Source organism: Euprymna scolopes, chromosome 25 (assembly GCF_053919585.1).
Source record: "Euprymna scolopes isolate OS-2025 chromosome 25, ASM5391958v1, whole genome shotgun sequence".
NCBI lineage: Eukaryota > Metazoa > Mollusca > Cephalopoda > Sepiida > Sepiolidae > Euprymna > Euprymna scolopes.
In genome coordinates, this window is record NC_136506.1 from 59,644,590 (window position 1) to 59,659,589 (window position 15,000).

A 15,000-nucleotide genomic window follows, 5' to 3' on the forward strand; every position below is an offset into this window, starting at 1 on the left:
AAACTCAATATGATAAATATATAAATGTTTATATCTTTTCTGTGTTTATTTCCTATTTGTTGACATGTAGGAATACAATAAGTCTTAAAAGAAATGAAAATACTTCTTTCAAAAATAAATAATTTTCGACCGATCCTTATATTTATGAATATATATATTTTATATATATATTTATATATTTATATACCCAGTTTATATATATATATATATATATATATATATATATATATACATACATAGATATATACACATATATATACATACATACACACATATACATATATATATATATTTTGATTTGTTTATACATAGATACATATATATATACATACATATAGATATACATATACATACATATATATATATATATATATACATATAGATATATATATACATATATACATACATATATATATATGATGATGATTGCAACGTCTTGTCAGACGAGTGCCACTCCCTCAGACATTTAAAATCCATGAGTCCAAATGCCTGAGGGAGTATCTATACACTGATGATGTTACAGAGTTTTAGCTTTGTACGACAGCTAAGTCTCTCTCTCGGTTCAAAATGTTGAGATCCAGCAACAAGCAAGAGCAAGATAGCCAGCAACAAATTAAACTGCAGACCAGCTTAATGCGGGTAATGGTTTTCCGCTTTATGGTTTTTTAAATCAGAGATTTGCTTCTCCTAGAAAGGTTGCCTTCACCACGGCTTACGGGAGCCCTCTCCACCCCAATACACATATACACACACACAAATATACACGGTGCTAGTTGGCCGTTGACCCAGAAAAAGGGTTCATTCGCCCTTTGGAAGGTCTTGTTTTTAATCCTTCAGGGAGACTAGCCGCCCTCCTCATCAAACAAGTCTGGTGGGGGAACCAGTTTAGTCGCCGGTGACCCGACCATGAGGCAGGTAGTACTGGGTTACATGGTACCAGTAGCACATGACATGACCTGACATATATATATATATACATACATATATACATACATATATATATATATATATATATACGTATGTATATATACATGTATACATACATATATATATACATATATATAGATATATATATACATATATACATACATATATATATATACATACATATAGATATATATATATATACATACATATATATATATACATACATATGGATATATATATACATATATACATACATATATATATATATATATACGTACATATAGATATATATATATATACATATATATAGATATATATATACATATATACATACATATAGATATATAGATACATATATACATACATATAGATATATAGATACATAGATACATACATATGGATATATATATACATATATACATACATATAGATATATATATACATATATACATATACATATATACATACATATATATATACATATATACATACATATATATACATATATACATACATATATATACATATATACATACATATATATACATATATACATGCATATATATATACATATACATTCATATAGATATATATATACATATATACATACATATATATATATATATACATATATATATATACATACATATAGATATATATGATGATTGCAACGTCTTGTCAGAGGAGTGCCACTCCCTCAGACACTGAAAGTTCATGAGCCCGAAAAATGACATATAGTCCTGCCAGCGAATTCACATGCTCAAGCAGACATGACACTAAAGACGGTCATTGTTACACGCGCGTGCGCACACACACATATGTACACATATCACACACATACACAATACACAATACGCACATATAGAAAGTTGTAAAATAATGTCAATAATCACCACAAGAAATATTTTTCTTCAAAATTTTGTATTTATTTGAGCATTCCACTTTAAATACTGAATAAATCGCGATATTTATCACAATATCGGTGTTAAGGGAAATATGTGTGGCTTAAATAAAATCTGTGTTTTAACAAAAAATGAAATCATACAAGACACTTAATAATAAATATTTTTACGTTTACTATATCTATTTTTTCATAAATTAAATGAAAATATTAAAATTACAAAGAAATAAAAATACTATAATAATTTAATATACAAATATCTATTTACATATAACGTTTCATTAATAGGTTAATATTACACTATTCACCGGTCGAAGTTACTTCCCCTTGGCAATTGTTATTCACCTCGTGGTTTTGTTTACGCATTTAATTATAACGAATATCTCTTGTTTTTTTTTTTTTCCAATTAAACAAAAAACATTCTTTAACTATTAAAGAATATAACATTTTTTCAATATTTTGATTTGTTTATATGTTTAAAGTTAGTGTTTAATCATTAAAAAGCTTTTTTACGTGCTGTCTGTGCTGAACTCCAAAAGAATTCTACTTTTAAGGTAAGTGTAAACAAAACATTACTTTTTAAGATTAATGTATTTCTTTCAAATTTATTAATTTATTTAATATATTTTTGCATTTTAATTTTTTCGAATACATTTTTTTTAGGTGCCTTATTTAAAATGCCCAGAAAATCTGCAATTTCAGCAACTCGCAGTAAAAATGTTATGAAATTTGGAGGTCCACCTGCACCATTAAATAAAACGGAGCCTCCAATTTACCGACAAGTTATTCAGTATTGTTACTATTTAATGAATACTTATCCTCACCTTTCAAATTTTGCTATTAATAAATTAATAACAAAGGATGTAATGGATATATGGAAGGCAGTTAATCCACGTTTACCTCTGTTAACAGAACTGACTGTTTTAAAGAAGGTGAATATATTATGCTTCGAGAAAGCCAAACAAATAAATCGAAGATCTCTCCCTGCTTCGAAAGTGAAAAATTTGACGGAAAAACTGGATTTATTATTTGACATTTCATCCTGTTGTTGCGAATTACCTGTTCTACCTTGTGAGGATTATCGAGTAAAATGCAACAAAGAAAATTGCTGCAGTAAGCACATTATTTGCACTTGCCCTTTTCAAAAAAAGGTAAAGTTATTTTCTATTTTTGTTTTGAAATGTCTTTCTGAGTCAACCTTATATCGAAATTAATTTCCAAATATTATTTAAATATTTAAACAAATTTTTCCTCTTTAATTTTCATGCATATTTTCATGTTAATCTGTTTAGTTATATTAAAATATAATATAAATATAATCTAATTTTTCAGGTTCCAGTTGAGGATCGGGAATATGTAAAGGATCAGAGGTGCAAAATAGGGCCTAAGGGTACTTTTCAACTTGGTCCCATCGATAAATGTGCTATTAAGAAAAGTAAAAAGGAACAAAAAAGATTAAGAAAAAAATTACCAACACCAACAGCTTCAACATCAAATCTCCAGGATATTGTTTCTGTTCCTTCCTCCCCATCTTTCCCAAGTGAAGAACTAGAAAAATATTTCCAGCCACAAACGGATGAAAAAGGGCCTTATAGCCTTACTAAATTTCCCAGATATGCCCTTGAATTAGTCAGAGGGGACATATCTTCTAATGTTGGAGCCAGCCTGGCTAATGCTTTGCTTTTGGATTTGAAGGCTATGGGTCTTCTGATACATAATATTAATATAAAAAATATTATTATTGATAAATGCAAAATTGACCAGAGCAAAAGCCAAAGTGAAAGAAACAGCTCAACAAAAGCATGAAGAAAGTGTGGGGAACGTCATCTGTATTTAATTTTTATATTCTTTCAGGAATGCAGAACCAACCGGGAAACGATTGAAAAGAATCCCAATTATAAATTTTGATGCCACTCATTGGACAGTGTTAATAAATTTAACTTCATGTGGAATTTATGAACCAGCAATGACGGAGGAATTTTCTGATTCCGAACTTCGTGATTGTTTAATAAATGGAACTAAAGTGGATTTGCCAGATTTGCCTTCACATTCTCAGAGTGTGGAACGGGCAGTCAAATTAACAACAGAAGCTTCACTGGAGTGTTTATGGTTCTGAGGCAAGGCATAAACAGATAATAGGAAAATTATTGAGTCAAAAGTTGAGACCGTCATTTTTGTCGAAAGGCTCATATATAGAGCAGTTTGACTCTATTTACTAAGCTTTATTAAAATAGTGTTTGTTTATCCTTATTTGTTTGTATGTTATATTTTCACTTGTAAAAGTAAATTAATTTCTAACCTATTCAAATATTACAGGTTAATTCATTATGTTAAATGGCAGTTAAAACAAATACTGAAAATGGGGGGGGGTAGATTTTCAATTTCAAGATTATCATTTTGTTTTTATTCATATTATTTTTATATAATAAAAGGACATTTTGTGATGTAAATAGTAAAATTATTTGTGATGTAAATAGTAAAATTATTTGTTTTTTCACACAATAATTCAAGCGAAATTATGCAGAAAACAAGAATTTTCTGTATTTCGTTGTTTAGGATCTTTGATGCCAAATGCTCAAAAAACCGCTGAAGCATTTGATCTAATTTTTTGTATGAGTACTTAATATAGTAATATACAACTTTCGGTTTATACCTCTTTTTAAAAGTTTAAAAAAATTGAAAAATCGACCTACCCTAATATACATATATACATACATATATATATATATATATATATATATATATATATACATATATATATATACATACATATACATATATATACATACATATATGCATATACACATGTATACATACATGAATATACATACATGCATATACATATGTATACATACATACATACATATATGTATACATACATACATGCATATACATATATATATATATATACATACATGTATATATACACATATATATATGCACATACATATATACATACATAGATACATATATATATACATATAAATACATATACATATTTACATATACATATATATACACATATATTAGGTATCCCAAACCAAAATTTTATTTTTATCATATCTAAAAAAAAAGTAATGTGGGCATGTAGATTTTTGTAAACCATTTACAAAAATACCAAATTTATTTTGTTAGGTCAATTAGCCATCAAGTTATGATCATTCAAAGTTTGTCGGAAAGTTGAAATTTGCTATCGTGGCCGAGAAGCCAAATTTAATAGTCTATAACTAAAAATGTAAGCTACTAACAAGTGAAAAATCCTTATAAATGTAATGTCATCTTGTAGTAGATGAAAATTAATACAAATTTAAGCAATAAATATTAGATGAAACCAACTTAAACACTAGGCAAAATCCCTCTATCAATTTGACAACAGTGAAAATACGACACGGAAATGCAACTTTAACTGTTCATATCAATTTCATTTTAATAGCTAATGTATTGAATCTTCTTAGTATGATTCAAAACACATTAGAGATCAAGATAATTCTTTATTTTAATTATAAATTGATAAAACCACTCAATTGTAGACCATGTAAAAGCAGTCAAACAGGCAATTTTGTAAAAAGGGCAAAAAAGGTAAAAAAAAAATGAGTCAAAAGTATATGTTACAGAAATTGCTATAAAACTGTAACCATTGGTAGTAGAAGCTTGAAACTTTGTAACTTTACTAATTTTTGGATGAGGAATTCAAAAAAATGGTTGCCTTGTTTCTAATAACAAAACTTTTTGCCACAGAAATACTTTTACTTTGGGAAATTTAAACTCGCCAAAAAAGCACTGACGACAATAATATTTAGAAATTTTTTATACAAAAAAAAGCCATAAATCATTTTTTTTAAACATTGAAAAACTTTCAACTTAAAAAAACAAGTAAGAAAGATATTTTAGGTCTTACTACAATTCCTTTCTTATCGATCTTCTCTCAGAATTCTTTCATAGGCTTCTGCTATGGTAGATATCTCAGGAACCCTCCAAATCCTACCATCACTTGAAACTGGCATTACCTCAAAATCTCATCTGTAGACAAATGCTGATTCTACTTGTGCAATGTCATCTGATAAAGGCCATCGAAAATAATCTTTTCTACTTTTTGTTTGCATTAAAAATTTTACTACAGCGCTGGATGCAGATATAATATCAATGACTTGGCCAATGTAAAAGTTGGTGTCATAGTAGACAGCTACCCATTGTCCTTGATGTTCATAACTGAAGATATCCTAAGATGGATCTCCATCACAACTGCAGGAGTTATCTGAATGTTCAGCAGATTCACTTAGGGAAGACATTTTTTGTTACTTTGGTGGAGGTGGAGATGAATGAATTGGATTTCTTTTCAAGTAGTCAGAGAGAGCAGCTTCCAGTTGAACTTTATTTCCACTGGTGTTGATTTTGACACCTAAAACAACCTTGAGGTATCTCAATTGGTCTTTGAGTGCTTCCAAACCACTTTCTGAAATTTTTTTTATCTGTTTATCAGACTTCACTGGACCACCATGCTTAATAACAGAGTTAATAATTCTCTCTTTCTCAGCAGCAGCTTGACGTTCTTTTTCCTTCTTTAATCTTTCATTTTGTGCAATTTTTTCTTGGATAAAAAGTTTCACAAGGGCTTCTTGTTGTGCATGTTTTCGTCGCAAATGTTTTGCATGTTTTCTGGAGATGCTCAGAATGGATTGCCTCTTTGTTGATGATATTACTTCCAACCAAGCTGTTGTCCGATTGCGCTTAAGCATATTTGAAGATGATCGATTATGTAGTGATGCATGTCGTTTTGTTTGCATGCTAAAATCTAAATCTCCAAAGGCATGCTTACCTGACAGATTTGTTAAAGGGCAGCTCTTCAAGGCATCTCTCGTCTCCTAATCTACATCTTTTCCAAAAACACCTCCTTCTAAAAAGTCATGCAACTGGTGCTTAGTGACAATGAGGAACTTACTGAGTATTTTGTGCAAACATTCTAAAACAAGTTCAGGGGCTGTGAGACTAATACAGAGAGACACATTGCCTTCCTCAAAGAATTGCCCATTAAATACACCTTTACAGTCAGATTTTAATAACAACTGGGGATTGTTGATCCAGCATTCTAAACTTAGAGCCATTTTCTTGATATAGTGATGGAAGTCAACATACTGAACAGTGCTGTTAACAAGTTTCCAGAAAGGTTTGGTCAAATTAATGTTCAGCAAACCAACTGCAGCAAGTAGGGAATGTAGTCTCTCATCAGAAATGTCAGCCAAAACACTCTGTAATTTCATATTGCAAGATGTTGCAAACACAGATAAAAATAATTTTATGTGCTCTTTATGGTGATATATTGCCAGGGCATTTTCAAATAGAGAATTAAACCTATTTGCCCGATAACTTGTGATTTGAGATTGGTACCCTTCTTTGCTGCAGAATGCCAGCCATTCTGTCCTGCAACCACTTTTATTGTTTATGAGTGTATGTACGGGTGACGACAAAAAAAAAATTAATATGCGTTCTGTCACAATTTCTGTTAATGCTGACATAAAAAGTTTTTATGTAATTATTTAAAAATTTTAGAACAAAATAATTTAATATATTTGCTAATATATAGCCTTGGAACTGAGTTTCTATATTTAGTCAGTTTTTTTCTACAAAGCGTAAATTTAGACATGTTTGACGAATTGAAAATCAAAAACAAAAACATGTGCGTTCGGTCACAATTTCTGTTAATGCTGACATAAAAAGTTTTTATGTAATTATTTTCAAATTTTAGGACAAAATAATTTAATATATTTGCTCATATATAGCCTTGGAACTGATTTTTTATATTTAGTCAGTTTTTTTCTACAAAGCGTAAATGTTGACATGTTTTACGAATCCAAAACAAAGAAACAAAAAATTAGTAAATAAATAATGCTTATTTCAAGTAATTTATTTTAAATATTTTTTTTTTAATTCTCTTTTTTTTTTCATAATTAAAAAAACTTATGTTTCTGAACAATAACAAAAACATATACTTTATCGTCATAAGTCACTAGCCGAACGTTTTGTTTATGGAATTTAATTAAAATAATTTAACAATGCTAAAGTTTATCCAACCGAAAAAAATAAAAGTTTCCGTCAGTCCCACACAACTAAAAATGTTTTGTACACGGTTTTATTAATTAATTTAATTAAAATAATTTAACAATGCTGAAGTTTATCCAACCGTAACCGAAGGAGAAAGCGATGAAAGAACATATGAAAGTTTGAAAAAAGCTTTAGAAAATAAACTGGCATTATTTTTTAAATTGTAAATTTTCATTTTTTTAATGATGTTCTAAAAATATTAATTAAAAAAATATCTTTCTATAACTTTTAAATAATAAAGAAAAAACAAACTCTATATATATATACATATATATACATATATACATATGCACATACATATAGAGTAATATATATACATATAGATATATACATATATATATAAATATACTTATATGCATATATATATATACAAATACATGTATACATATGCACACATATACATATATATATACATATATATACAGAGATAGATATATACATATATTTATATATAGAGAGGTAGATATATACATATATATATATACATACATAGAGAGAGATATATATATATATATATTCATATATATATATATATATATAGAGAGAGAGAGAGAGAGATACATATAAACATATATATGCACACATATATGGATATATATATATACATATACATAGATATATATACAGATATACAAATATATACATATACATAGATATATATACAGATATACATATATATACATTTAGCCTAAATGTCCAAACTAATATACCTGAGGAATTCTTCAACATTGTACAAAACTCTTTCAAATACCCACACAGATATAGTTCTATTTTCAATAAAAATTTAATCCGGAGTTCTTATTCAACAATGCCTAATTCAGCACAAAGAATCTTAACATCTAATAACAAAAAAATTAAATCAGCCCAAAAATTCCCTTCCCCAATTAAACCCACAACTAACTGTAATTGTAATAACAAACATCCTTGCCCACTCAATAATGATTGTATCCATAAAGATGTTATATATTCTTGCACTATTACTGAGCTTCCACGCAATCCTCGCATAACAAACACTAATATTTCGTCTTCAAGTTATTCTTCTTCCCATCCTCCATCTGATATAGTTACTAATCCAATACACCATTCGAGCAGCCCTTCCATTTACAATGATACAACTAGTTAATAATGATGATAATAATAATCATAATAATAATCATAATATTAATGAGAATAATAATATTTTTCCTTACAGCCATCCTAACACTAACAACACTCATTATCCCCTCCAAAATAGTTCTCATACAGACATTGTCCCACCATTTGTTGAACACTATGAACAAAATTCAAACTATTTAACTAATACAAATCAGCAAATTAATATGAATATCAGACCTCGAGCTTTTAATAAAGTACATACATATATCGGCGCTACTTCAACATTAATTAAGAAAAGAATATCAAACCACATTTCTTCTTTTAACAACCATAATTCTAATAATAACCAAGGAACTTCTCTAACCACTTTAAGTAATAAACTTAACTCTAACAATACTCCCTTCTCAATCAAATGGACTATTATAAAAAAAGTTAAGTCTTATACTCCAGGCTCTAAGACATGTCGCCTCTGTACAACCGAAGCTTTAACTATAATTACTTTCCCTCAAAGTAACAATATAATAAATTCTAAAAATGAACTGATCTCTTTCTGTAAACATCAGTCCAAATTTAATTATGGCAATTTTGAAATTACATAGTTATTACTTTTACCTTTTATATAGATATAAAATATTTTTTCTTTAACTTGTTCGTTTTTCGACATACTTCTTAATACTTTATAATTAAATAATCCTTTATTTTAATTCTTTATCATCTTTGCATGGCCGGTTTTTTATCTTCATTTTCTGTTTCATTCCTTAAACTTTCCTATCAATCTAATATATCAATCTACCCACACTTTCATATCTTGTATGTATATTTACTTAAATTTTACTATATGAATTTACTTACTTCTCTTTTCTTTTTTTTTTTACATGCAATTCCAGATACCGGCCATCTTCTCCCCTTTAATAATTTTTATTTTTTATCTTTATTCTTTTCTTATTCTTATTTTATTTTATATTATATATTATATATTTTATTTTTTATTATATTATATTTTAATTTTTTATTTATTTACTTATTCTTTATTTTCTATTTATTTATTATATATTTATTTATTTATTTTTATTTTCCTTTTTTATTTTCCTTTTAGTGTCGTTTAATAACTCTTGCTGGACTTTTTTTTAAGTGATAACCTGTACATTTCAGTTGACCTATATTATTTTGCCCTATATATATTTTTGCGCCTTTAACATTTCCTGTCTGGGTCGTTTTGAAATTTGTTTCCCTTTATTTTATATTTTATATCTAACTTTATCATTTTTTCATTTTTTTCTCTCTCCTTTTTTTTCTCTCTCTCCTTTTTCTTCCTAGATCTTTTTTATTCATAGTTATATCTCGGAAGTAGAGTGAAAAGCACATCTTATTTTTCTTTTATTAATACTATTTTTTTTTCCTTGCACACATGTTTGTGAATTATTCCATGGATTTCTTCCTTTGGATTATTATGGACCATCTTCTTCCAATTACTAGATTTCCTTGGATTTTACTTGCACAAATGGAAATTCTTTTAACTTTCTTGAAGTTTTACATTTGGATTTTACCGTCACTGGATTTTTTATTTTCCACCAGACTATCACTTCATGTGTAATCACCTTTTTCTTTACCATATTCCCTCAGCTTAAGTTATTTTGTTTTCCAGTAAGATGTTTGACTTACTCGTTGTTTCATCAAATACTTCTGCATGCAACATCCGATCCCGCATTTTGCTACTTCCTACCCTCTGATGAGAAGGAGAGTATTTCTTCGAAACTGTGCGGATTAAGGACTATCCATTTATCTAGTGTTTCCTTTTCAGATTAAATATGTTTTTAACTCATTTCAAAGTGTTTTTAACATATTTTATTAACTGTTTGCTCATATATATACATACATATATATATACATATATATATATACATATATACCTATACATATACATACATATACACATACATATACATACACATATGTATACATATACATATATATACATATATATGCATATACATATATATACATATATATGCATATACATATATATATGCATATATATACATATACATATATATACACATATATATGCATATATATATACATATATATACACATATATATGCATATATATATACATATATATATACATATGCATACCTATACATATACATATACATACATATATAAATATACATATATATACATATACATACATATGCATATATATACATACATATATACACATATATATACATATATATACATATATATATATATACAAATATATATATATACATATATATATAAATATATATATATACACATATATATTTATACATATATATACATATGTATACATATATATATACATATATATGTATACATATATATATATATATATATGTATACATATATATATATATATGTATACATATATATATATATATATATATACATATACATATATATACGTATATATATACATATATATATACATATATATATATATACACATATATATACATATATATACATATATATATACATAAAACTATATATACATATATATACATATATATACACATATATATACACATATATACATATATACATATATATACACATATATATACATATACATATATATACACATATATATACATATACATATATATACATATATATACACACACACATATATATATACATATATATACACACATATATATATATACATATATATACACATATATATATACAGATATACACATACATATGATGATTGCAACGTCTTGTCAGACGAGTGCCACTCCCTCAGTCACTGAAAATCATGAGCCCGAAGATAACCCTTTTTTTTTGTTAGTCCCGCCAGCGAATTCACAAGCATACATGACATTGAAGACGGTCCTTGGTATACATACATACATATATATATATATACACATATACACACATATATACACATACATAGCCATAAACATACACACATGCACACATCAATACATACATACACAATACAGATAACACATACATACAAACATATACATACACACATGCACATATATATGCATACACATATATACCATCATATACAAATACATACAAACATATACATATTCACATATATATACGTACACATGTATGCTTCTTCTCTTCTTCAGTAGTCCGTCGCTGACGACGATGACGTTACACCATGCCTAACAGTCCCAGATAGATTACGCCTGATGGACTCGCTGGTGACTGTGGAGTCCAATTTGTGAATTGCATACACGGCCGCAGGCAGCACAAGGGAAGATGCCGTCTGCCCGCTGCGCCGCGTGCCTTTGGTGTCTTCTTCGCTCTGCTCGGTCCTTATAGGTGGAGGTGAAAGTTTCCAAGCCCTCTTGGCAGATGTTTCGCCATTTTCTCCGATCAGCAGCAGCATGTTCGATGGCGTTGGATTCTATGCCACACTTTTTCAATGATGTTTTCAGTTGGTCCTTGAAACGTTTACGTGGACCCCCAGGGTTGCGTCTGCCCTCTGCAAGTTCCCCGTAGAGGACTTTGCGTGGGAGCCTTTCTGCTGGCATCCGGATGGTGTGACCAAGCCACCTAAGTTGTCTATTAGTTAGAATTATTTCAAGTGGGTCCATTTGAGTGCGCCTGCGTATCTCATTGTGTGGCACCCTGTGCCACCATTTTAAACCTAGTATACGTTGTAAGCAGTTGGTATGAAATGCTTCTAGCTTTTTCAGGTGGCGTCTATAAGGCACCCATGACTCGCTGCCATACAAGAGGATGGAGAGACAGATTGCTCTATAGACAGAAACCTTGGTGGTGGTGGTGAGGTTACGGTTCATAAAAACTCTGTGCGAGAGTCTACCAAAGGCTGCAGCAGCCAGATCAATGCGCCGTTGGACCTCACTTGTTAGGTCACAGGAGTCAGTGAGCACTGAGCCAAGATAAGTAAACTCTTGAGTGTTTTTCAGTGGCTGTTGGTTGATTGTGAACATTGGTGGTTCCTGACGGTGTTCACATATGTTAAGTGCCTCTGTTTTGTTGATGTTGATGGCTAGACCAGCTCGGGAGTAAATGTTGGAGATAGTGTTGATGGTGCGCTGAAGACCCTCTTCAGATGAGCTCACCAGAGCTGTGTCGTCAGCGTATTGCAATTCATGGATTGCTTCTTCTGTCACACGTGATCTGGCATGGAGGCGACGCAGATTGAAGAGGTTGTCATCCAGCCGGTATGAGAGGCGGATCCCATCAGCAGGATGGATTTGCTGTTTGGCAACATTGGAAACCGCAGCAAGAAAAAGATTAAACAAGATGGGCGCAATGACGCATCCCTGCTTCACACCCGATTCTACCAGGAAGGGCTTAGATTTTAGTCCTGAACTGGAGACGCGAGCCATAGATCCATTATGGAAAGCCTTCAGGACACCCAGGAATATTGGTGGGCAGCCAAATTTGACGAGTACCTCCCAGAGCAAAGGACGGTTCACAGTGTCAAAGGCCTTGGCGAGATCTACAAAAACCATATATAGATTTTGGTGTTGCTCGACGCTTTTCTCCTGGAGCTGTCTTGCAACAAAAACCATGTCAATCGTGCTGCGCTCCTGTCTGAAGCCACACTGCTATTCAGGTAAGACTTGATTGACAATGTGTTGGATGATACGAGACAGTAAAATTCTAGTGACAACTTTCCCTGAGGTTAACAGGAGGGAAATGCCTCAACTATTGCCACAAATATTTCTGTCACCTTATACATACATACATACATACATACACATAAAGTTACCTACATATATCTAAACATACATATATATGCACTTATACACATACATATATATGCATATATACATATACATACACACAAATATATATATACGTATATACATACAGACACACATAAATATATATACACAAAAATAAATAAATAAAAATATATACACACATACCTATATACATACATATACAAATAGGTATACATGCACATACACACACTAGGACATATATTTACATGCATACATACATACATACATACACACACATATGCATATATAAAATGATGGCAGATAAATTATTACATGCTTCCAGCATTTCAGGGCTACACACGTGACAATTTTACCATCGCCACGGACAATTTTAGTAGACAAATGTCTGAGGAAGTATCTATACAAAGATGATGTTACAGAGTTGTAGCTTTGTACGACACCAAGGTCTCTCTCTCGGTTCAAAATGTTGAGACCCAGCAACAAGCATGAGCAAGATAGCCAGCAACAAATCAAACTGCAGACCAGCTTAATGCGGGTACAGGTCTCCCGCTTTATGTTTGTTTTTTTTGTTGTTGTTTTGTTATCAGATATTTGCTTCACCCAGAAGGGTTGCCTTAACAGGGCTTTTGGGAGTCATCTCCACACCACACACATATCGAAATAAAGATATTCACATACACATACAAGCATGCATGCAAACAGATGCATGCAAACATACATATGCAAGAACAAACACGCATGACAACGTGCACATACCCACATACATTCATACATCATCGCATGTACATACATAAGCACACACATATACACATACATGTAAAATATATATGAAGGAGCATTTATGATGACGACGATAATGGTTGCTACGAACATAGAATAGACAGACGTTCGCTTTGCTGTTGTACAGCTTTTAAAATGATGGTTGTTACGTATAGGTGAGTTCAACAAAAATAAATAAAAGTGTAAAACCATCCCAATTACGCATATATATATACACACATACATATATATATACATATATATACACATACATACATATATATACATATATATGTACATATACATATATGTACATATACAGATATATATGTACATATACATATATGTACATATACATATATGTACATATACATATAGATAGATATATACATATATATATGCATACATATATATAAACATGTGAATAGATATATATACATAGATATATATATATACATATAAATAGATATATATATATACATA

The 15,000-nt window shown here is 29.7% G+C and overlaps 2 protein-coding genes across 2 annotated transcripts in view; one reads left to right on the forward strand and one right to left on the reverse strand.

Annotated features, from left to right (window-relative positions):
* LOC145247370 (5'-nucleotidase domain-containing protein 3-like) overlaps window positions 1-15,000 on the reverse strand; it is a 293,359-nt gene that overhangs the window by 210,026 nt on the left and 68,333 nt on the right. The window lies entirely within an intron of this gene.
* On the forward strand, window positions 2,181-4,122 carry LOC145247256 (uncharacterized). The gene is made up of 3 exons (XM_080108868.1): window positions 2,181-2,382; window positions 2,492-2,979; window positions 3,161-4,122. The coding sequence occupies exons 2-3, from the start codon at window positions 2,506-2,508 to the stop codon at window positions 3,632-3,634; spliced, it is 948 nt and encodes a 315-aa protein (XP_079964994.1). The 5' UTR covers window positions 2,181-2,382; window positions 2,492-2,505; the 3' UTR covers window positions 3,635-4,122.